General features: G+C 46.5%; 1 protein-coding gene across 18 annotated transcripts in view; it reads left to right on the forward strand.

Moving 5' to 3' along the window:
- kif1b (kinesin family member 1B) overlaps positions 1-25,279 on the forward strand; it is a 327,704-nt gene that overhangs the window by 86,735 nt on the left and 215,690 nt on the right. For all 18 annotated transcript variants that reach the window (XM_070860541.1, XM_070860555.1, XM_070860547.1 and 15 more), the window contains exons 3-5: positions 15,765-15,841; positions 18,846-19,025; positions 22,398-22,463. In XM_070860541.1, the coding sequence (XP_070716642.1) occupies positions 15,765-15,841; positions 18,846-19,025; positions 22,398-22,463 (323 nt within the window). The remainder of the gene's footprint in view (positions 1-15,764; positions 15,842-18,845; positions 19,026-22,397; positions 22,464-25,279) is intronic.

Below are 25,279 nucleotides of genomic sequence, written 5' to 3' on the forward strand. Positions count from 1 at the left end.
TCACAGGTGGGACAGATAGTCATTGAGGGAAAGGGAGGGTGGGACAGGTTTGCCGCACGCTCTTCCCGCTACCTGCGCTTGATTTCTGCATGCTCTCGGCGATGAGACTGAGGTTAGGCTGACAGGCCTGTAATTACTTGGCCTATCCCTTTCTCCTTTTTTAAACGAGGGTACCACATTAGCAGTCATCTGGCACCATGCCCAAATCCAAAGAGGACTGGAAAATGATGGTTAAGGCCTCTGCTATTTCATCTTTTACTTCGCTCAACAGCCTGGGATGCATTTCATCCGGGCCTGGGGGCTTATCTACATTCAAAGCTGCTAAACCCCTTAATGCCTCCCCTCTCACTGTTTATTTCATCCAGAATTTCACATTGTTCCTCGATAGCAGTATTGGCATTGCCCATTTCCTTTGTGAAAACAGACACAAAGTATTCATTAAGAACCATAGCCACATATTCTGCTTCCACACACATATTATTCTCATGGTCTCTCATTAGCCCTACCCTTTCTTTAGTTATCTGCTTGCTCTTAATATATTTATAGAACATCTTTGGGTTTTCCTTAATTTTACTAGCCAAGAATTTTTCATGCTCTCTCTCAGCATTCCTAATATCTTTTTTTAATTTCACCTCTTAACTTTCTAAATTCCTCCAAAGATTCTGTAATATTTAGCTGTTGGTATATGACATAAGCTTCCCTTTTTTTTCTTTATCCTCCCCTGTAAGTCCCTAGGCATCCAGGGGACTCCAAAATTGTTATTCCCACCCTTTTTCTTTCAGGGCACATGTTTGGCCTGAGCCTTCCGGATCTCCTCCTTGAATGCCTCCCACTGTTCCGACATTGAATTTACCCACAAGTAGCTGTTTCCAGTTCAAATCATTTCTCAAAGATAGCGCTTCCCCAGTTTGGGACTTTTATTCCTGGTCTATCCTTGTCCTTATCCATAACTAACTTGAATCTGACTGAATTATGGTTACCGGCACCCAAGTGCTCTTCCACCGATGCCCCTTCCACCTGCCCAGCTTCATTTCCCAAAACTAAATCCAAAACTGCCCCCTCTCGTGTTGGGCTTGTTACATACTGACTAAAAAAAGTTCTCTTGAATGCATTTCAAGAATTCCGCACCCTCCATACCCTTCACACTATATTTATCCCAATCAATATTTGGATAGTTAAAACGCCTACTATTACTGCACTTTGGTTTTTGGACTTCACAGCAGTTTTCCTACATATTTGCTCCTCTATCTCCCTCCCACTGTTTAGAGGTCAATAATACATGCCTAGCAGTGTGATCGCCCCTTTTTATTTTTCAATTTGACCCATATGGCCTCACTTGATCCCTCTAACATATCATTGCTCCTCACAGCTGTAATAGTTTCTTTAATCAATACCGCGACCCCCCTTTTTTTTTTAATCCCCCTCTCTGTCTTGTCTAAAAATCCTGTAACCAGGAATATTGAGCTGCCAAACCTGTCCCTCTTTCAACCATGTCTCTGTAATGGCATGTCTCATGATGTGGTACTTCTTAGTACTGCACTGAAGTGTCGGTCTGGAATATATGCTCGAGTCCTGGAGTGGGACTTGAACCCTGGACTCTTGGGTGAGAGAGCTGCTGGCCAAACCAAGAGGACACTACTAGAATTAGAGGAATATATTTCTTCTGCTCAGATAAGATCAATGGTGAGGATTCTGAAATGTGGCCTCTAAATTGTGAAGAGAAGTTCATAGAGCTGGATTGGAGAAGATTGTGAAGGCACATGTATTAAAACACTGAACAGCATTTGCATTGGGTGGATGATTGGTGAAGTTGCAAGAAAGACCTGAGCGAGGTTCTCCAGAATGTAGGATGGACTCTGAGTTAATGCTGCCTTTTTCAAAAAAAAAGTTTGATGTATATCTGACGACGAGTGGGGTTAATGAATGCAAGTGTAAAGAACACAATACAAATGTTTAAATGCTGTGTGGGGCACACAGGGACACTGAGATCATCACTGTAACTGTTTTACCTGTTCCTCCGAAAAGGCTTCATACAAGGTCTGACTGAAAATTGCATTTAGAGTCATAGTCATTACGGCACAGACAGAAGCCATTCGGCCCATCGAGTCCATGACTGCTCTCTGTAGAGCAATCCAGTCAGTCCCATTCCCCCGCTCTATCCCCGTAGCCCTGCAAGTTTATCTCCCTCAAGTGCCTATCCAATGTCCTTTTGAAATCATTGATCGTCTCCGCTTCCACCTCCCTCGTCGGCAGCGAGTTCCAGGTCATTACCACTCGCTGCGTAAAAAGGTTCTTCCCCTCCCCCGCCCCGTACCTCTTGCCCAAAACCTTAAATCTGTGTCCCCTAATCCTTGTACCATCAGCTAATGGGAACAGCCTTTCTCTGTCTCCCTTATCCAAACCTGTCATACACCTCTATCAAATCTCCCCTCAACCTCCTTTTGCTCTGAGGAGAACAACCCCAGCTTCACCAACCTAACCTTGGAGCTAAAATTCCTCATTCCTGGAACCATTCTGTTGAATCTCCTCTGCACCCTCTCAAGGACCTTCACATCCTTCCTAAAGTGTGCTGACCAGAACTGGACACAATACTCGAGTTGTGGCTTAACCAGATCTTTATGGAAGTTCAGCATAGCTTCCCTGCTTTTTGTACTCTCTACCTCCTACTTGTGAAGCCCAAGATCCCACCATATGCTTTGCTAACTGCTCTCTCAATAGGCCCCGGTCACCTTCAAGGATCTATGCACATGCACCCCTAGGTCCCTTTGTCCCTTTGTCCCTGTACACTCTTTGAAACTTTTCTTGGCCACTTGCGGTTACAAGCCGGAGAATTCGTTCAGCTGTGTTGCATTCCAGTCGGCTGTAGCAAAAATAAGAGTGAATCAGTTGCTGGTGACGGCTTGCATTTTCAATGGACGTGAGGAGCTTCACGTCTTTGCTCGTTAGTCATGGTCTCTCCGGAGATTGGCCGGGAAGTCGGGGAATAGATCGCTGATGAGTCAAGATAATTGCAGAGGCAGTGCTTCTGTGATTTTTGTCACCCGCTGTTCCTGTCCAGTCATAGAATTTAAATAATGCTGCAAAAATGGTCTCATAGTATTGGCTCGAAGAGAATCTGACAATTAAAAAGAGAGAGAATATAAGCAAGTTTTAAAAGTGTATTCTCTTTCACCACCTTCCCAAACCCTCGCCTATCTTGGTTGCAGTGCAAAAGAAGTCAAATTGACATTTTATGTGGTTTTAAGTTCTGGCTTCCTGAGAAGATGACGTTGTTTGTGTTTGTTTAAAATAAGATTGCATTGTGTTTTTTGGCTGATCCTTTTTTAATATGATGGTGGACCTCTGTATTTCGGTTACAAATTCTAATACGGGTGCAGCATCAAGAATCCGGACCGAGGCCATTCCGGATTCCGGGCTTTTCCGGACTTTCGATCGTCTTTCTGACGTCACTAATCCGGAAACAGCCGAGCCCAGGTTCGGGTATTTCCGGAATTCGGAACATCAGAAGGCGGGGGGGGGGGGGGGGGGGGAGAAAGAGAGCCCTGCTGAGGACGTGTTCGGGGTGACTGGTACCCCGCCGAGGAGAGGGTCCGGGCGGGCCCCACCGAGATGATGATCGGGCGGGCGGGGCCCCGCTGAGGTGGTATCTGGGCCGGCCGGCGAGGGGATCCCGAGGTCAGGGAGCGATGGGGCCCCGAATTCGGCGGGTCCAGATTCTGGAACGTTTTACAGATTCCGGACGACCCTGCCATCGATGTCCCGGAGTCTGGATTCCGGAACATTCCAGACTCCGGAACTCCGGATTTTCGACGCTGCACCTGTAGTCTTGTTGGATTATGTACAATTGTACAATGGACAGCAGTGTTGTCAAAATCTTGGTCAGTAATGGTTAATTCATTGAACAGGCAATGTTGATCCATTCAGTGCTCATAACAAAAGAAAGTGGATAAATTACTTTGTGACCAGTGCTGACATTTAATTGGTCGCTGATGCAAAGCATACATTCCAGTTGCATTATATTGAAAATAACTGATCTGTTGCAATGCTTTTTTATTTGCTCATACATTTATTAAATCAGTGAAACTTCTTGACACAACTTGGCAATATTTATTTTGTATTTCTCTCTGGGGAATTTATAATTGAAAGAACGTTGTCTGTTTTCTGGGATCTTGGGTTCTATGCAATGATATCACAGACCTTCTTGTTTACAATTCTAGTGATCACTGGCTTCTCAAAGAGCTGCACCGATACCTCCGACATAGACCGTTCAGTAAGCAGACACTGCTGCGATTTCTAAGTATAGAATGACAAGAAAAATAATACAACTGGCATTTTCTCTCAATGTTGATATTACTCTCAAATGCAAATACTTCGACACTGGCTGCTCAATGCCAGGAATGAAGAACGGTTCATTTTGTGTGAAGGCTTTGTGTCGTTTGTCATGCGGATCAGACTGGGGTGGGACAACTTCTGTGTGATGCTGCAATCCCTTAAATAATAAGGTTCCAAGCAGTTTTGTAATTTAGCATTGGAGAAAAGTGACGGCAAGCTGTGCTAAATGATCCTGTGTCAGAAGGGAGAAAGAATGTCTGTCTATTTTTATTGAGGACTGCCGAACAAGCTGTGCTCCTATCTGGCAGCTGTTCTGCGGTCTGTTTGAAATATTGCATGTTTGCATTCCAGGGATACTGCAGGTTCCTTCCAGCGACGTTACCAAGTAATGAGCTTTTTATTTAAATATATTGTACAGGGGTTTCATTAATGTCAGATTTGAAGAGCTGGGAGCAAACTTTGGAAAAATAAGCCTTTGCTGATCTTTAATGAGAGCTTGTTCTCTCTTTCAAGCCCGAGAAGTGTGAGGCAAAGCATTTGGGGAGGGCAAACAAGGCAAAGGAATACACATTAAATCGTCGGATACTGAGACGTATAGAGGAACAAAGGGGCCTTGGTGTGCATATGCACAGATTTCTGAAGGTAGCAGGACCAGGTAGATAAGGCAGTTAAGAAGGCATGCGGAATACTTGCCTTTATTATGCCTTAAGTATAGAATACAAGAGCAGGGAGGTTATGCTTGAACTGTATAAAACACTAGTTAGGCCACAGATAGAGTACTGCGTGCAGTTCTGCTCACCACATTACAGGAAGGTGATTGCACTAGAGAGGGTACAGAGGAAATTTATGAGGATGTTGCCAGGACTGGAGAATTTTAGCGATTAGGAAAGATTGGATAGGCTGGGGTTGTTTTTTTTGGAGCAGAGGAGGCTGAGGGGAGACCTTATTGAAGTGTATAAAATTATGAGGGGCCTGGATAGAGTGATAGGAAGGACCTATTTCCCTTAGCAGAGGGGTCAACAACCAGGGGGCATAGATGTAAAATAATTGGTTGAAGGGGCTCAGGGGATTTGAGGAAGAATTTCTTCACCCAGAGGGTGGTGGGGGTCTGGATCTCACTGCCTGAAAGGGCGGTAGAGGCAGAAACCCTCCTCAAATTAAAAAGTACTTGGATGTGCACTTGAAGTGCCGTAACCTAAAGGGCTATGGACCAAGAGCTGGAAAGTGGGATTAGGCTGGATAGCTCTTGGTTGGCCGGCGTGGAGATGATGGGCCGAATGGTCTCCTTCCGTGCCGTAAATTTCTATGATTTTATGATTTCCCCTCCCACCCCCATTCTGATGATGGTCTGTGCCAAAGCTGACATCAAGCGCATCCTTTTTGTGGTTCCTGGGCATCATACACTTGAGCTTCTACTCACCTCGGAGTAAGAATGCGAGCACACCGTGGCTGCAGTGTGCACCATCTACAAGATGCACTGCAGCAACTCGCCAAGGCTTCGCCGGCAGCACCTCCCAAACCCGCGACCTCTACCACCTAGAAGGACAAGGGCAGCAGGCGCATGGGAACACCACCACCTCCACGTTCCCCTCCAAGTCACACACACCATCCTGACTTGGAAATATATCGGCCATTCCTTCATCATCCTGGAACTCCCTAACAGCACTGTGGGAACACCTTCACCACACGGACTGCAGCGGTTCAAGAAGGCGGCTCACCACCACCTTCTTGAGGAGCAATTAGGGATGGGCAATAAATGCCGGTCTTCCTTGCGATGCCCACATCCCGGAGATTCGCCAGTGGCTCCAGACCACCTCAGCCTATTTCTCTCCTGGTTGGGGTTTTGGGTAGTGGGCTGTCTGTGACCATATGGGAAGCACGACTAGGGACCCACACATCATCGAGACTATCCAAGATGGTTGCACTTGCCATTTCAGAAACACCCGAGTGATTTGCTGGGATGATCTATATTCCTCCCTTGGGTTTGTAGTTCTTGCTGAAGCAGTCATTGGCTCACCATTGCCCCAAGAGGATTTCTTCACTGAGTCACGAATGAATAGTACCTGAACGAGTGAGTGGTTACAACAACAACAACAACTTGTTTTTATATAGCGCCTTTAACGTAGTGAAACGTCCCAAGGCGCTTCACAGGACTGTTGAGATAAGAAATTTGACACCGAGCCGCATGAGAAGAAATTAGCGCCGGTGACCAAAAGCTTGGTCAAAGAGGTAGGTTTTAAGGAGCGTCTTAAAGGAAGAAAGAGAGGGAGAGAGGTTTAGGGAGAGAGTTCCAGAGCTTGGGGCCCAGGCAACAGAAGGCACGGCCACCAATGGTTGAGCGATTATAATTAGGGAATTATTGGCTTTGCTAGCTACAGCAGCATCAAAGAATCTCCAACATCTCCCCGTGGATAAACTCAAATTTTGGTCTCTCCGTGCAAAAAAAAAAACTTTATCCCTTGCTTACTACTTTTAATGGCTGAAACGACAAAAACATTTTCTTTTACAAAAGTGAAATGTTTGTAACTTTTTGGCCACTCAAACGGACATTTATTTGTCCGTGCCTGGTCTGCTTCTCCCAACGCTCTGGGTAATGTAGTTCCAAAGGGCCTGAACTTGGTGGATGCTAAGTTCTGCCCAAAGGACCGGCAAGATACCTGACGGTACTTTGGGCAGGAGTTTCATAAAAAGGTCCTTGAAAGGCCACCCCGGCGGCAAAAAAAGAGACTTACGCCGTGAACCTGGGCGGCAACGGGCGAGAGCTCCCAATATCGGCAACAAATGCAATCCTCGCCAAAGTGCCGCCGAGGATTGGGTCGGGCCCAGGGAGGCCTCATCTTGGATCTAAATGGCTGAGCCCTCATCCTGAGACTGTGCCCCCTGGTTCTAGACTCCGCAGCCCAGGGGAAACATCCTCCCTGCCTCTACCCTGTCAATCCCCCTCAGAATCTTTTATACTTGCTGATTTGTGGATAAAAACTGAAGGATTTGATTGATTACTTGGCTCAGTTTTTTTTTCTGGTGATTATCTTCCTTCACACACCTTTCATCGCTACTTTCCATCTGTTCAGTTGGGTATTGGCTGAAGGAACAGCTTACCTAAGTCTCTTTTTTTGCGCGATGTTGTGGTGAACCTATACTAAACCGTAGTAAGATCACTGCTGGAGGACTGTTTGCAGTTTTGGGCTCCACACTAAGAATGTATTGAGGCACAAATTCAGTCGGGTGCTGCCTGGCATGAGGAAATACTAATGTGAAGCAAGGCTGGAAAAACTGGGGCTGTTTTTGTGACGATGGCGGAGGTGTTTAGAATTGTGAAGGAATGGGACAGAGTAGATGGAAATATGCTGATTGCAATGATTGAGGGGCTTGGATTGAGAGGACGTAGATGGCATGTTTCTATGTTGTAAGGCCCATGTAATTCTGTGTAACTTGTGACTTGACAACCCGCATCAATAGTTTTCAAAATGTACTGACCTGGATTAGTAACTTTCCTTTAACTACTCCTTTAAACAATGGGCTCAATTTTCCCCAAAGCCGTTTTTTGGCGTACTTGAAGAGATACGCCCGTTTTTTTGGGGGGGGCCCAACTACGCCACCACCACCCCCCCCCCCCCCCAAAAAATCCAACTTTCCCCGTTTGAATTGTTGTTTTTTGGCACCACCTAGCCTGTCCTTTAGCTTTGGGGGTGGAGCCTAAGATCTGCACCGTAAAGATCGGGTTGCCAGGGTAACGAGGGACACACTGCGGGCTGAGGCTGGACAATGAAAGCATACAACACAATCTGGCCAGCTCTCAGCAACCTGCACATTGCAGCAGCTCACCAGCTTTAAAGTATTAAAGTGTTTATGCAAAAAGTCTATCCCCTGTCCCAGTGCCGGGTGCCGCTGCTAACCCTGGCCGAAAGGCCTCCTTCCCCCCCCCCCCCCCCCCCCCCTGCTCCCCTCGGTACACCATCACTAACCCCCTCTCCCTCTCCCCCTCTCTCTCCCTTTCTGCTGCTGCTGTCTGGGCCGAGGAGCTGCATCTGCTGTACTGATTCTCTTACCTGCGCTGAATTTGTTAACTGCCCAGAAGTTTTTTCCCAGAGTGGTCACATACACCGTCTTTTCAACAAAAAAAAAAAATTGGAGTAACTCGGAGCTGGCCAAACTTGCTTAAACGGCAGGTTACGCCCCCAATGAGGTTTAAAAACAAAAATCGTAGCCTAAAAAAATCCTACCTAAGTGAATTATGCTAGCACAGAAACTTTGGGGAAACTTGGAGATTTTAACTTACTCCAAAAAAACGGTGCAGATAATTGGGGAAAATTAAGCCCATCATGTCTGCAATGCACTAAGGAAAAGGCCGGTTGCGTGGAGAGTGACGCAACCCTAACCCTAACCCTAGCCCTATTTTAACCAATAAGGGAATTAAGGGTTACGGGGAGAGGGCGGGTAAGTGGAGCTGAGTCCACGGCCAGATCAGCCATGTTCTTGTTGAATGGCAGAGCAGGCTCGAGGGGCTAGATGGCCTACTCCTGTTCCTGATTCTTATGTTCTTATGATGGCCACATCGATTGCAAATGTGACAAGGTGAGAATTCTCACTGCAGTATAGGAGAGTAATAAGCAATTTGTACTTTTGCCAAAGTGGATAATCGAAAATGAAAATCTGTTCGCTACTAGTGCAGCTATCCAGCTTCGTAGGCGGAACACTGGCCAGTCCGAGAGTTTTATTGGAAAATGCTGATCTCCTGTCTGCTACTAGACTGAAAGCATTAGCATGGAGCCAGATAGTTGCACAAGGGGATTACTCCAATTGACAGAACCACTAACAACTGTTTCTATTTTTGGAGGGTGGCCTTTTAAGTTATGAATGCTGTGGGAGTGTCTGTTCTCATTTCAGTATTTGGAACGAGGATGCTGTATCTTTCAGTTGATGATTAGCTGCTCAACCAAGTTTCCCTGAATGAGACACTTTAATGGAGTTGCAGTGCTGAAATTGGGCATGTTGTTTTTTTAAACGTAACATCGCGTCAGTACAAGGCAAGGAAAGAAATTGCTTTTGTTTTTATGAGCTTAGAAGGATTATAGTTTGGATTGATTCAAGCGTCAGTGTGTTCCTGCAGTCATATCAATCTCCTCATTCTCCGCAGGCACTGCAAAATAAAAAATGTTTTATATGGATGAACTTTTTCTTTTTAATATGGCCCGTGTGCCTTAAATGTGACATTGTCAGTTTTCCATGTCCTTAAGAATTTGATGGTTGTAAATGACATCTAGTTAATACAAAGCTTAACCTTAATTTCCTACTAATCTGACGATACGTTGGCTTTGCTCCAATTCAACAGCGAGAGCTGTGATGTAAAGAGGAGAGGCCACCATTTTAACTGGAGGGAAAATGCACAGTCTCGACAGCGCAGGTGGTCCTAGGCATTGTGTAAGGCCTTGAGAATCATGTGCAACATGTGTCTTTCTACAGGATCCCGTCAAAGAATCAGAGACATTTACAGCATGGAAGGAGGCCATTTCGGCCCATCGTGTCCGGGCCGGCCAACAAAGAGCTACCCAGCCTAATCCCACTTTCCAGCTCTGGGTCCATAGCCCTGTAGGTTACGGCACTTCAAGTGCACATCCAAGTACTTTTTAAATGTGGTAAGGGTTTCTGCCTCTACCACCCTTTCAGGCAGTGAGTTCCAGACCCCCACCATCCTCTGGGTGAAGAAATTTCCCCTCTACCAATTACTTGGTAGTGACATCAGTAGTGGGGAAAATGTTGGAATCTATTAAAGATGAAATAGCAGCGCATTTGGAAAGCGGTGACAGGATTGGTCCAAGTCAGCATGGATTTATGAAAGGGAAATCATGCTTGACCAATCTTCTAGAATTTTTTGAGGATGTAACTAGTAGAGTGGACAAGGGAGAACCAGTGGATGTGGTGTATTTGGACTTTCAAAAGGCCTTTGACAAGGTCCCACATAAGAGATTGGTGTGCAAGATCAAGGCACATGCTATTGGGGGTAACGTACTAGCGTGCATAGAGAATTGGTTGGCAGGCAGGAAGCAGAGAGTCGGGATAAACGGGTCCTTTTCGGAATGGGAGGCAATGACTAGTGGAGTGCCGCAGGGCTCAGTGCTGGGACCCCAGCTCGTCATCCAAATCATTAAATGTATATTGTGAAGGAATTGAGTGTAATATCTCCAAGTTTGCAGATGACACTAAGCTGGGTGGCGGTGTGAGCTGTGAGGAGGATGCTAAGAGGCTGCAGAGTGATTTGGATAGGTTAGGTGAGTGGGCAAATGCATGGCAGATGCAGTATAATGTGGATAAATGTGAGGTTATCCACTTTGGTGGCAAAAACACGAAGGCAGAATATTATCTGAATATTATCTGAATCAGATTAGGGAAAAGGGAGGTGCAACGAGACCTGGGTATCATGGTTCATCAGTCATTGAAAGTTGGCATGCAGATACAGCAGACGGTGAAGAAAGCAAATGGTATGTTGGCCTTCATAGCTAGGGGATTTGAGTATAGGAGCAGGGAGGCCTTACTGCAGTTGTACAGGGCCTTGGTGAGGCCTCACCTGGAATATTGTGTTCAGTTTTGGTCTCCTAATCTGAGGAAGAACGTTCTTGCTATTGAGGAAGTGCAGCGAAGGTCCACCAGATTGATTCCAGGGATGGCTGGACGGACATATGAGGAGAGACTGGATCAACTGGGCCTTTATACACTGGAGGTTAGAAGGATGAGAGGGGATCTCATAGAAATGTATAAGATCCTGACGGGACGGAACAGGTTAGATGCAGGAAGAATATTCCTGATGTTGGGGAAGTCCAGAACCAGGGGACATAGTCTTAGGATAAAGGGTAGGCCATTTAGGACTGAGATGAGGAGAAACTTCTTCACTCAGAGAGTTGTTAACCTGTGGAATTCCCTGCCGCAGAGAGTCGTTGATGGCAGTTCATTGGATATATTCAAGAGGGAGTTAGACGTGGCCCTTATGGCTAAAGGGATCAAGGGGTATGGAGTGAAAGCGGGAAAGGGATACTGAGGTGAATGATCAGCCATGATCATATTGAATGGTGGTGCAGGCTCGAAGGGCCAAATGGCCTACTCCTGCACCTATTTTCTATGTTTCTACGTTTAAATCTATGCCCCCTGGTTGTTGACCCCTCTGCTAAGGGAAACTGGTCCTTCCTATCCCCTCTATCCACTTTTCCTTGTGTGCTGGGCCTATGCTTTCTCCTGAACCAGCCAAGCAAGGATTTTACCCCTCCAGTGTGCCCGGATCCTGGATATGAAACAGGACGGTGCTGATTACAGGCGTCAGTGTTCTTTGCTCTGGGAGCTGGGGTCTAATCAGTGAAGGGAATCTTGGATGTTTTTTTCAATTTGTACGTTTTTGAATATTAAAGGATTAGAAGAACATGGATTAAAGGATTACATGTCTGTGGTTTTGACCTATTTTCTGTCACTCTAATCAGTATGTTGCTGGGCTGCTTTTTATCAACAGATTTTAATATTTTTAAAATAAGTTTCATAATTTGCTACTATACATCACATGGAAAGTGGTGCATACCATTTCAGAGTTGTAGTGAAAGTCTTGATGAATCTTCATATTGACCACTGTTTCAATGATATTGTTGGGTGATAACGGATAGTGATTCAAACCATATTTTCTAAATGGTGCTAAATTGCTAAATGAGATATCAACATTTTTAACCTGGCTGTCGTTCTAATCAGTGTCAAACAATTTTTATTTTTCCACAAACGATGATTAATCTTTAATGGGCCTAAAGTCTGTTACATTTTTATCTAATCGTAAGGTTGGGTGAAGGTATGGTGAAGAAATATCAAATCTAAGGGGGTCGATGTTTGATATTCAGGTGCAGGGTGGGGTTTGCATTTTGTGCCCATCTGTCAGAAAACTGCCCTCATCATCAGGTCCAACGTGTTTGGCCAGGCGACCCGGGCTTGTGACATGTTGTACGTAGGTTTACTACTGGGGCACATCATGTCCAAATGTGGCATCTCCTGGGGAAAGCAGATTTCGGATGTTGCTGCCATCAAGGTGCCACTGTCTGTGGCTCCGATTTTTTGATTCGAGGTGAATGGTCCTATTTCCAGGACAGGACAAACTGGGATTAAATGTGGCAGCAGCTGGTGCCTGTTCCCATTCATTTTGCGATTGCACACCGAGTCACACTGGTACTTGGTCATCTGAATGCTTCACCGCAACTTGATGCGATGCATTCGGAGAGGTTTAAATATCGTGGACTAATTGATCTCCAAAAAATGTTTAATGCACTGTGAACATTAGGTATTGTATTTTAATTTGCTCGTGCTTCTGGATGACGACCGGTAGTGTCTAGTTTAGAACGTTGGCGCCTGGATATTTGCAGTCAGCAGCGAAGGAACCGCACTCACCGCTGACCTCGAAGAAAGCTGCCCACAAAGATCGAGCGGTCTCTGTGGCGTGAATTTCAGCTTTCCCGACCTTTGTTTGAATCTGGCAGCAAATCACGCAAATCTCCAGCAACAGTGATGTCATCAGGCAGGCTCAGCAGCCAACCACATTGAAGAATTCTCACAGACCAGCAAACCAGGAAGTAAAATGCACAGATTATATTTTACTTTTGGTCTATTTTACAGAGAACAAAATAAAGATTGGGATTTACACACAGGATTAAAATAGAAGCAGAAATATTATAAGCACTTAAACAAAATGATTATATTAATGGAATAATTTGACGTTCCATAAATATAAATTTAGTTTTTCGGGGCAGAGGTGTTGTTCAGCAGTCAATACTCCGTTAAAAACCCAGTTACACCGTCGGGAGTTTTTCACAGCGAATACTGTACCATAACAGCGTCCTTCAGTGCGATTTGAATTGATTGTGGGCTCCGAGGAGGTCTATGGTACAATCCGTGGAGAAGCATAGAATCGCTGACAGCAACTTCAGGATTTCCATCTGTGCACATGTGGACTGCAGAAATTGCTGCCCCATTCACCGGAGTTATGACGATGAACGTTGACAGATTCGCCGTCACAACACCAGCAAAATCCAGGCCATTGTCTCAGCATTGGTGTTTTCCACCTGAAAGAACAGGAGGGTACAATGGTTTCCGACTAATTTATGTGCATACTTCCCCAGTAAAAGGGTTCAGTTCACCTGGAGGCCCACTGTCCCAGATACTTTATGCACAACATCAAGTTCATAAGAATAGGAGGAGGCCACTCAGCCCCTCAAGCCTGCTCCACCATGTTATTAGATCACGGCTGATCTGTGTCTTGACTGCATTCACCTGCTCCATATCCTTTGATGCCCCAATCGAACACAAATCTATAGATCTCAGTCTTAAATTTCAATTGGCTCAGCATCCACAGCCTTTTTGGGGGAGAGAATTCCAGATTTCCACTATCCTTTTGTGTGGATAAAATGCTTACTCCTTCTTAGAAGGCATAGCTTTCACGTTGGGATTATGCCCCTTGTTCTGGATTCCCTCAGCAGTAGAGAGAAAGAAAGATTGCATTTATATAGCAAGTTCATAAGGATAGGAGGAGGCCATTCAGGACACACAATCTACAAATAAAGGTTTTAAAATATGCTCTCTGGAGTTTAGAAGAATGAGAGGAGATCTCATTGAAACATACAAGATTCTGAGGGGGGTTGACAGGGTAGATGCAGAGAGGATGTTTCCCCCGGGCTGGGTAGTCTGGAACCAGGGGTCACAGTCTCAGGGTAAGGGGTCGGCCATTTAAGGCCGAGATGAGGAGGAATTTCTTCACCCAGCAGGTTGTGAATCTTTGGAATTCTCTGCCCCAGAGGGCTGTGGATGTTGAGTCCCTGAGTATGTTGAAGGCTAAGACGGAGTCGAGGGGAATCCAGAGATTATGGGGGCCGAAATGCAGCCTCCCGAAAACGCCTCGTCGCGGCGGTGTCGAGTGGCTGCCAGTTTTCTGTCGAGCGGCCGCCGCTCACGAAATTCTCCCCGGTGCTTTTTCCGGTGGTTCCCACTTCCGTCCCCCCGCTGCTGCTGACCCATCCTAAGTGCGTCATCAATGCACGCCCCGCCGATCCCTCGCACCTCAACCGAAATTCAGGGGGGAAAAACTGCAGGGCGCCGAGCGGTGCCCCCGACAGCTCTTTCTGCCGGCGCACTGTATTTGCGACACGGCGGTACGGCGGCCATTCAAGGGGAAGGTGCACTGCCACGGCCGCCATTTTAGATTTTTTTGTCGGACGACAATTCTGCTCCTGGGTTCGGCCAGGCAGCCTGGCACCCCCCCTTCTTTTTTTTTTTGATGTAGGTGTGGGTTTGTGAGGAAGTTTGGGGACAAACTGAAACAAAAGCGGGTCTGCCGGATACGTTTTCGGGATAATGCTTCTCAGTTTCCCAGGTTTTAACGATTTTTGTGTTTGGTGCCGTTGTCTTTAAAAAGCAGTTTAGCGATTGAATCGTTCCCAAGTCATTTTTATGATGTGGTGTCAGCCGTGGCTCAGTGGGCAGCACCCTCGCCTCTGAGTCAGAAGGTTGTGGGTTCAAGTCCCACTCCAGGAACTTGAGCATAAAAAAAAATCTAGGCTGACACTCCCAGTGCAGTGCTGAGGGAGTGCCGCACTGTCGGAGGTGCCGTCTTTCGGATGAGACGTTAAACCGAGGCCCCGTCTGTCCCCTCAGGTGGACGTAAAAGATCCCATGGCACTATTTCGAAGAAGAGCAGGGGAGTTACCACCGGTGTTCCTGGGGCCAATATTTACCCCTCAATCAACATCACTAAAACAGATTATCTGGTCATTATCACATTGCTATTTGTGGGAGCTTGCTGTGCGCAAATTGGCTGCCGCGTTTCCCACATTACAACAGCGACAATACTCCAAAAGTGCTTCATTGGCTGTAAAGCGCAGTGAGACGTCCGGTGGTCATGAAAGGCGCTATATAAATGCAAATCTTTCTTGTGTCAGTAAATGCTTCCTTCATTGTGTTGTGTGCTGAGGGAAGCCTATAAATTTGACCAATGAAATACTGCTGCTGTCCTTCAATAAAACATGTTTTTTGCTTTTGTGGTATTCTCCCCCTCCCCCTCCCCCTCCTCCTCCTCCCCCCCCCGCCTCCCGGTGTTTTGTATTCTCGTCTTCCCAACCCCCCCTTGTGCTTCACTAAATGCTGCCCCATGGCCATGGTTGAGGGAGCTACACTTGTGAAGTAATTTTCAATGAAAAGGGTGTTCAACCAGGCAGTTTCCCATGCTGTAGTTGAATTTGCGTGATGTCTTTCCTTGATGGGGTGCGCATCGCCCCCCCCCCCCCCCCCCCCTCCCCGTGGAGATGTGCGTGTAGAGGAGTGCATGGATCTGCATCCTGCCTGGTGACTTATCCAGGTTACCACTGCTTGTTCTAAAGTAAAGGTTTGAGAATGACTCACCATTTTGACTTCTCTTGCTTTAGGTATTGTAAACCCGAAGAATCCAAAGGAATCACCAAAGACCTTCAGCTTTGATTACTCTTACTGGTCGCATACCTCGGTAAGTATTTTGCTTCCACTGGCCGAGACGGTTTCAATAAAAGCACACCCATCGCAAGACCATTAAACAACTCCCTTATTGCCCGACGATCGCACTGTAAAGAAAAAAGTATTTAACTTAAGTACTGATGCTCTTGGTACCAGATACAGTATGCTGTACATTTTAGGGTCTTGTTTTGTCCTAATGCAGGTTAACATGAACAATTCTGTTTCCCCTCCCTGCCATGCCCCCACCCCTTTCTTTTCCGCCGTTAAAACATGGGAGGCGAACTTGCCCTGTGCCCCAATTGCGGCCGGTAACCTGCTGGGGGCGGGACTCAGTGCGCAGAGGTCCCGCCCCCAGCCGCTGAATTGGGCTTACCGCCCCTCACAGGAAGCGGAGTGCAATCTCACGCGCTCCACTCCCTTTTAGGACACCCTCAAAACCTCCTCGATAAAGTGCAACATCCCCACCGACACCTGGGAGTCCCTGGCCAAAGACCAGTCCGCCCTGAGTGGAGGAAGAGCATCCGGGAGGGCGCTGAGCACCTCGAGTCTCGTCGCCGAGAGCGTGCAGAAAGCAAGCGCAGGCAGCGGAAGGAGCGTGCGGCAAACCAGACTCCCCACCCACCCTTTCCTCCAACCACTGTCTGTCCCACCTGTGACAGAGACTGTAATTCCCGTATTGGACTGTGCAGACACCTGAGAACTCACTTTGAGTGGAAGCAAGTTTTCCTCGATTTCGAGGGACTGCCTTTGATGATGATGGCTTCCTGTAGGGGCAGGACCAGCGGTGCTAACTGGGCGGGTTGTTGAGTGCTACGCGGATGCTCCATGTGACGCTGACACGCTCCGATGCCCCTCCCCTTCGCTTAAAGGGAGGGCCGCTGCGCCCTCTGCTGGCTGCCGCTGGACTTCCAGGGCAACGCAGTGGTCCTGACCAGGCCGTGGGGGGGGCGGGGGACACGACGGGGTGACCTGAAGCCGACCCAAGAGTCAGCAGAACGTTAAAGATGGCGGCACGGGGCACTGGCGCCTCCCCTTTAACCTCCAGCCCCGCGAGCGGATGTTGGCCCGTCTCGCGGGGCCGCTGGGCAATTTCCCCCTCGGGGCGGAAAGGGGTCACCGCACACGGCAATGGTGGGGTGCAGCGCAGCTCCTCCGCAAACTCCCGAGCCATTTCCCGGGAGCCGGTAACACCCCCCCCCTCCACCCCCTCCCAGGGCAAAAAGTGTCTTGCGGGTCTCTCAAAAGGAGAACGTTTTCCATTATGGTGGAATGCAAACGTATCTCTCTCTCCTCCTTCCTGTCACCTGTACCCAAAGCTGCTGAATGCTCATTGCGGGGGATGTGTTGAGTCGAGGCCAGGCAGTTCCTACAAAGACTGCTGTCTCTGGGCGATTTTTTTTTTCACATTCCTGCAAAGGACTGACTTGGAATAACATTGGTCGCGGTCTAGGGCCAGATTGCCTCTACGCCCAGTCTTTTCTTAATTGGCTCAAGGCGCAGTGGGAAGAAATTGCAGCATATTCAGGTTTGAAAAGTTACTGATGAGAGAGCTGGATCGTGACTGCACCAAATACATTGGTTTGAGAACGGGTTTCAAAAGGAATGTCGCATAATTGCCTCTTGAGCAGGAAACACTATAGCAACAGCCTGGTTTTTTAAAAGTCCTGAATGGGCTGCTTGTGGTTTCTAGCACTGGCGGTGTTATCCAATGAGTTAGAAAATACAAAGTTCATTACATTAGCATGTGAACAATTCAATTGCTCTGTTCTGACTTGGGGTTCTTTTGTCCGATGTTTATGAAGGAGGTTAAGTTTCAATTCTTGGGTCCACTTTCCCCCCCTCTCTTTCCCCACTCCCACCCCCCCAATATTTTTTTTTAACATTTATTTATCGAAGCACCATTTTTGGTGAAGGGTTGAGCAGATTGGAGTTTAGAAGAATGAGCTGGGATCTTATTGAAACATACGAGATTCTGAGGGGGCTTGACAGGGAAGATGCAGAGAGGCTGTTTCCCCTCGTGGTTGAATCTAGAACTAGGGGCCATAGTTTCAGAATAAGGGGCCACTCATTTAAAACTGAAATGAGGAGGAATTTATTCTGAGTGTCGTGAATCTTTGGAATTCTGCACCCCAGAGAGCTGTGGAGGCTGGTCATTGAATATATTCAAGGTGGAGATAGACAGATTTTTGAACAATAAGGGAGTCGAGGGTTATGGGAAGAGGGCAGGAAAGTACAGTTTGAGACCAAGATCAGATCAGCCATGATCTTATTGAATGGCGGAGCAGGCTCGAGGGGCCGAATGGCCGACTCCTGCTCCTATTTTTAAAAAATTTGTTTACGAGATATGGGCGTCGCCGGTAAGGCCAACATTTTATTGCCCTGGAGAAGGAGGTGGTGAGCTGCCATTTGAGAGGGCAGTTAAGAGCCAACCACATTGCTGTGGGTCTGGAGTCACATGTAGGCCAGGCCGGCTAAGGGCGGCAGATTTCCTTCCCTAAAAGACATTAGTGAACCAGATGGGCTTTTCCGACAACCCGGTAGTTTCATGGTCACCATTACTGATGAGGTTTTTTTTATTCCAGATTTATTTATTAATTGAATTTAAATTCCCCAGCTGCTGTGGTGGGATTTGAACTTGTGTCTCTGGATCAGTAGTCCAGTAACATAACCACTATGCTACCGTACTGTAAACATATGTTATGTTTATTTCTGTGACTGTTGTAGATAAATTGGTAATAATAAGAACATAAGAAATAGGAGCAGGAGTAGGCCATACGGCCCCTCGAGCCTGCTCCGCCATTCAATACGATCATGGCTGATCTGGAGGCCTCAACTAATAATCCAGATAACCTGAGTTCAAATCCCACCATAATTCCATTGGCATTCGGCTTCCGGTCTCACCACATTTATGGGACAATCTCGGCCGCTGTTCTGATCCAGCATTCCCCGTCCTTGTCCCGTTGTGCACTGAATGAAACATAAGCTGAGACAATTATTTTATTCATTTTTTTTTTCAGGCTGAAGATCCATCCTTTGCTTCTCAGTGCCAAGTCTACAATGACATCGGTAAAGAAATGCTGCAGCACTCCTTCGAAGGTTACAACGTGTGCATTTTCGCATACGGGCAGACCGGGGCCGGGAAATCCTACACGATGATGGGGAAACAGGATAAAGACCATCAAGGGATAATCCCACAGGTGAAGTTCAATCTCAGTTTATCCAGGTGCGACGAAACTTCTTGGGCTGGATTTTTGGCTCGTTGCCGCCTCTGTTTGCGGCCTGGAGGGGCGCTAATAGAAACATAGAAAATAGGTGCAGGAGTAGGCCATTCGGCCCTTTGAGCCTGCACCATCATTCAATAAGATCATAGCTGATCATTCACCTCAGTACCCCTTTCCTGCTTTCTCTCCATTTCCCTTGATCCCCTTTAGCCGTCAGGGCCATATCTAACTCCCTCTTGAATTATCCAATGAACTGGCATCAACAACTCTCTGTGGCAGGGAATCCCACAGGTTAACAACTCTCTGAGTGAAGAAGTTTCTCCTCATCTCATTCCTAAATGGCTTACCCCTTATCCTTAGACTGTGTCCCCTGGTTCTGGACTTCCCCAACATCGGGAACATTCTTCCTGCATCCAACCTGTCCAGTCCCGTCAGAATTTTATATGTTTCTATGAGATCCCCTCTCATCCTTCTAAACTCCAGTGAATACAGGCCCAGTCGATCCAGTCTCTCCTCATATGTCAGTTCAGCCATCCCGGGAATCAGTCTGGTGAACCTTCGTTGCACTCCCTCAATTGCAAGAACGTCCCTCCTCAGATTAGGAGACCAAAACTGTACACAATATTCCAAGTGAGGCCTCACCAAGGCCTTGTACAACTACAGTAAGACCTCCCCGCTCCTATACTCAAATCCCCTAGCTATGAAGGCCAACATACCATTTGCCTTCTTCACCGCCTGCTGTACCTGCATGCCAACTTTCAATGATTGTTGAACCATGACACCCAGGTCTCGTTGCACCTTCCCTTTTCCTAATCTGCCACCATTCAGATAATATTCTTCCTTCCTGTTTTTGCCCCCAAAGTGGATAACCTCACATTTATCCACATTATACTGCATCTGCCATGCATTTGTCCAGTCACCTTGCAGCCTCTTAGCATCCTCCTCACAGCTCACACCGCCACCCAGTTTAGTGTCATCTGCAAACTTGGAGATATTATACTCAATTCTTTCATCTAAATCATTAATGTATATTGTAAAGAGCTGGGGTCCCAGCACTGAGCCCTGCGGCACCCCACTAGTCACTGCCTGCCATTCTGAAAAGGACCCGTTTATCCCGACTCTCTGCTTCCTGTCTGCCAACCAGTTCTCTATGCACGTCAGTACATTACCCCCAATACCATGTGCTTTAATTTTGCACACCAATCTCTTTTGTGGGACCTTGTCAAAAGCTTTTTGAAAGTCCAAATACACCACATCCACTGGTTCTCCCTTATCCACTCTACTAGTTACATCCTCACAAAATTCCAGAAGATTTGTCGAGCATAATTTCCCTTTCATAAATCCATGCTGACTTGGACCGATCCTGTCACTGCTTTCCAAATGCGCTGCTATTTCATCTTTAATAATTGATTCCAACATTTTCCCCACTACTGATGTCAGGCTAACCGGTCTATAATTACCTGCTTTCTCTCTCCCTCCTTTTTTAAAAAGTGGTGTTACATTAGCTACCCTCCAGTCCATAGGAACTGATCCAGAGTCGATAGACTGTTGGAAAATGATTACCAATGCATCCACTATTTCTAGGGCCACTTCCTTAAGTACTCTGGGATGCAGATTATCAGACCCCGGGGATTTATCAGCCTTCAATCCCATCAATTTCCCTAACACAATTTCCCACCTAATAAGGATTTCCTTCAGTTCCTCCTCTGCACTAGACCTTCGGTCCCCTAGTACATCCGGAAGGTTATTTGTGTCTTCCTTTGTGAAGACAGAACCAAAATATTTTTTCAACTGGTCTGCCATTTCTTTGTTCCCCGTTATAAATTCACCTGAATGGCAGCGAGGAAGTATTTCCGGGCGGGCGGCCAGCTACCCGTGCCCCGCCGGGACATTCGGTGTCTGGTTTGCATTATGTACAAACCTTTAAAGTTCTCAACCACTCCAGTTTCCCCACTGTTTGGACATCCCTGCCATAGCTGCCAGGTGGAACCACCCCTTCCCACTTGCAACAAGCCTTTCTTTATGGCTTTATCGCCCAGTTAACCAATTCCATATAAAGGACCTTCACTGCAGTCTCAATACAATACTTCCCAATATTTAATTGGAGGAAATTTCCACTCATCCAGTACTGGATGTCGGGACGGGCAGTGCGACAAATTAGAAACAGTGAAGGCGTCGAAAGAAGTGGCGATGAGGTACAGCTGGATTTTTGTCAGCGCACCTGTGGAACTCGACGTGTTTTCGGATAATGTCGCCGAGGGGCATGCATGTTGCTGCGAAATAATTAGGAGGAGACCAGGGATAGATCCTTGGCGGGGATTCCAGACGTAATGGTGTGGGAGCAGGAAGAGAAGCCATTGCAGATGACTGCGACTGGATAGATAAGAATGGAACCAACCTCCTCCCGCGGGGTCGCGGAGCAGTACTGGCCGGGACGGGCGTGCTGGTGTGTAACGCCCCCCCCCTGGTTGCGACACCGGCTCGAGATTTGAAACTCGCCCGATCTGTAGCGCCCCGCAGCGCGCCCTGGCGGGGAACGCCTGTGAAAGCGGGCGGTTCCAGCTACAGCGGCCGCAGTGAGGGAAGCAGGGTCTCCCTTTAATCTTTGTAAATGGCTTTTTATTTTGGTGAATGGGCCTTAATTCTGTTGCCCCTCCTCCTCCTGTCCCTTATGTTTTTGAAAGTTAGGTGAAACTTGCACTGTACTGGAGCTTGTGAATAGAAATTCCAACCAGTAATTGTGGCTGACTGCATTTACTTAAAGCGTGCAGCCTGTTCCATCTCTCCTTCCAACAAAAAAAAACCTCAACTCCCAACGGGCAATTTATAGTCCTGCCCCAGCACCAGGCGTTTCTTCTGTTTTTGAAGTAGTATTAATCCTATCATCCAGTTTTTAAAACTGCTTTACGTGATCCATCAAGTGAATGACTTCTAAATGAGATTTCAGAGCAGCCAATATTCCGTATCGTAGCGAGACTGCAGTGAATAACTGGTGAAGGTCCTGAACGTGGAATTGGTTAACTGGGCGATAAAGCCAAAAATAAAGTCTTGCTGCTGTGGGAAGGGGTGGTTCCACCTAGCAGCTGTGGCAGGGATAGAGAGGGTGTCCAAATGCAGTGGGAAACCTGAGTGATTAAAGCTTTGTACACAATGCAAAATAGTTCAAATGAATTGAAAGTGAATAACGGTGTAAGAATTTAAGACCAGTCATGTGCTTTCATGGGGAAAATCTTTCCAGTCACCAGATGACTCCCCAAATAATATCTTCACGTGTACGAGATCGGATTGAGATTGAACTGTGGGTTGTGCTGAAACCTTAAACCAAAATTTGCCCCTCCTTTTCTGCAGCTTTGTGAAGACCTCTTCGAAAAAATAGACGACAACAGCAACTCCGACATCTCCTATTCTGTGGAGGTAAGAATGGATGCAAAAGGGAATGAGTCAAAGGGAGTTCCCACTGGTTTAGAACCGAGCTTTTGTGTCAGTCGTGGCTCAGTGGGCAGCACACTTGCCTGTGAGTCAGAAGATTGTGGGTCCCACTCCAGGGCCTTGAGCACATAAATCTAGGCAGGCACTCTCAGTGCAGTACTGAGGGAGTGCTGCACTGTCGGAGGAGACGTTAAACCGAGGCCCCATCTGCTCTCTCGGGTGGATGTAAAAGATTCCATGGCACTATTTCGAAGAAGAGCAGGGGAGTTATCCCCGGTGTCCTGGGCCAATATTTATCCCTCAATCAACATCACAGAAACAGATTATCTGGTCATTATCACGTTGCTGTTTGTGGGAGCTTGCTGTGCGAGAGTTGGCTGCCACGTTTCCCACATTACAACAGTGACCACATGCCAAAATACTTCATTGGCTGCAAAGCGCTTTGGGACGTCCGGTGGTCATAAAAGGTGCTATATAAATGCAAGTCTTTCTTTTCCGTTCTGAGAAATTGAAGGCCCATTTCAAGGTTTACTTCGGTTTTGGGATCAGTGTGTAATTTGACCGCATCTCGCGCTGTTCCTGGATCACGGGTAACCTTTTTTATTGAAAGAACTAGTTGAAGCCATACGGCTTTGTGTAAATTGATCAAGTGATTTATTGGCTTGACTCGGGCAGCGCTTTATCCTGCTGCAAAGTGCGATGGATTTTATAAATGGTTATGGCTTTATTTGTCGGCCTTTTTCCCACTAAAGTCTTTTATGAGGAGTTTTCTGATGTAGAACTGATGTGCATTTTGCCTGCATATGAGTTTTTAACTTTAATGTTGGTTGAACTGATCGCATTTATACAATAAGCAAGTTAAATATCAAAACTGACCTTATTAAACATTGTTCTCAGTGCTAAGCCTGCTGGTTAAGTTCATGGAATGGTTACAGCATGGAAGGCCATTCAGCCCATTGAGCCCGTGCTGACCCTCAGCCAATCTCACTCCCCTGCCCTTTCCCCGTAGCCCTGCAAATTCTTTTTCTTCAGATACTTATCCAGCTCCCTTTTGAAAGCCACGGTTGAGTCTGCCTCCACCTCTCTCTCAGGCACTCGCTGCGTAAAATAAAGTTACTTCTCACGTCGCCTTTGGTTCTTTTATCGGTCACCTTTGGTCTGTATCCTCTGGCTCCCAAACCTTCTGCCAATGGGAACAGCTTCTCTCTATCAAACAGATAGTTATTAGATATTGCAGTCAGACCACGAGTAATGAAGCCAGAATAACCAGTTACATCAAATCTCGTCACTAGCCTTTGGTGTTTGGAGAGTTGCACCTGATTCTAAGCCCAGTGAACGTCATAAATAAGCAGAATTCTAATGGCCTGAGCTGGCTCCCCTTAAACCGTCTCTGAAATTAAAATTGTACAACACTTGTGGTATGAGTTGGAGGGTTATTTTTAACTTTGAAGTGATGTCGATGCTGCATTACTTCAGTTTATGGCTCTCGCCATCATCTACAAATTAATCGGATGAGCGAAACCTGTAATAATTGACCTGCAAATAGTGTCAAAGAATACAGCTCGATTCCAAACAGTTTCCCGCTTGATGTTTTGGAGTTGTGCATCATTGGCTTACAGAATTATTTATTGTATCCCATCACCTCCGTTCTGTAATATTTGTTGTACATGAATGTAGCGCAGTCTCAAAGGCATTTATGCCTTCACACCAGAGGTACATACAGTTCTGGGATTTGAAAGAGCCAGAATTTGAATTCAAGGAATCATAGAAATTTACGGCACAGAAGGAGGCCATTCGGCCCATTGTCGCAGGGGAGTTATCCCCGGTGTCCTGGAGCCAATATTTAATCCCTCAATCAACATACCAAAAATAGATGATCAGGTCATTATCGCATTGCTGTTTGTGGGAGCTTGCTGTGTGAAAATTGGCTGCTGCATTTCCCACATTACAACAGTGACTACACTCAAAGTACTTCATTGGCTGCAAAGCGTTTGAGCCGTCTCGTGGTCGTGAAAGGCGCTATAGAAATGCAAGTCTTTTGTTCTTTGTGTCTATACGGGAATTTTGCAATTGATATTCTCTTTGCCCTCTTTAACCACCCCAAAATAAAAAAATCCAGCTGGTAGAACCATTGATTGCTTTAAAGAAAACACACACTAGACACTTGGTAATCAGCAGATGTAAATTAGTCTTAGACTATTTGTGATATCCAAAGTAATGTAATGCAATGTTGAGTTTGAAGGCAGTGAAATACTTGGATACGTCTATATAAATGAGATTGGCATCCTTAATTTCAAATATTGACTGATACAGTAAACTAACTTGAATGCCATTTTAGCCTTCCCTGACGTAATGTTTGCAATTCTTTCCGCTGCAGTCAATTCTGTGCCACATTGGTATTTGCATTTAGCAATACTAGATCAATACATAAACATTTCAAATTACATTTCTCCTTCCCCAAAAAGAAATATAAAAACATGTGACGCAAGATGCTGCTGTCAATACGCTTTGCTGAAACTTACTTTCTTTCATTTCTGATTTTCCTAAAGTTGAGGAATATTAGTTCAAACTCCAGCCTTAACTAAAGTTTATTAGGGCCAGAAATTCGCTTGGAGAGCTCCTCGGGCGCTAATACAGCCTGGGTGCTAAATTTAACGCTGGAAGATTTTTAGCGCTGGGCCCAACAAAATTCAGTTTCAGCGCCCCGAGAGTGGGGCGGAGCACTGAGGGAGGCGTTCCACACTTCCCGTAGGGCGCTAGGCCGGGTGAGCAACTGAATATCCCGCGCTGAAGAGCTGCCC

The sequence above is a fragment of the Pristiophorus japonicus genome, chromosome 18, assembly GCF_044704955.1.
Source record: "Pristiophorus japonicus isolate sPriJap1 chromosome 18, sPriJap1.hap1, whole genome shotgun sequence".
Taxonomy (NCBI): domain Eukaryota; kingdom Metazoa; phylum Chordata; class Chondrichthyes; family Pristiophoridae; genus Pristiophorus; species Pristiophorus japonicus.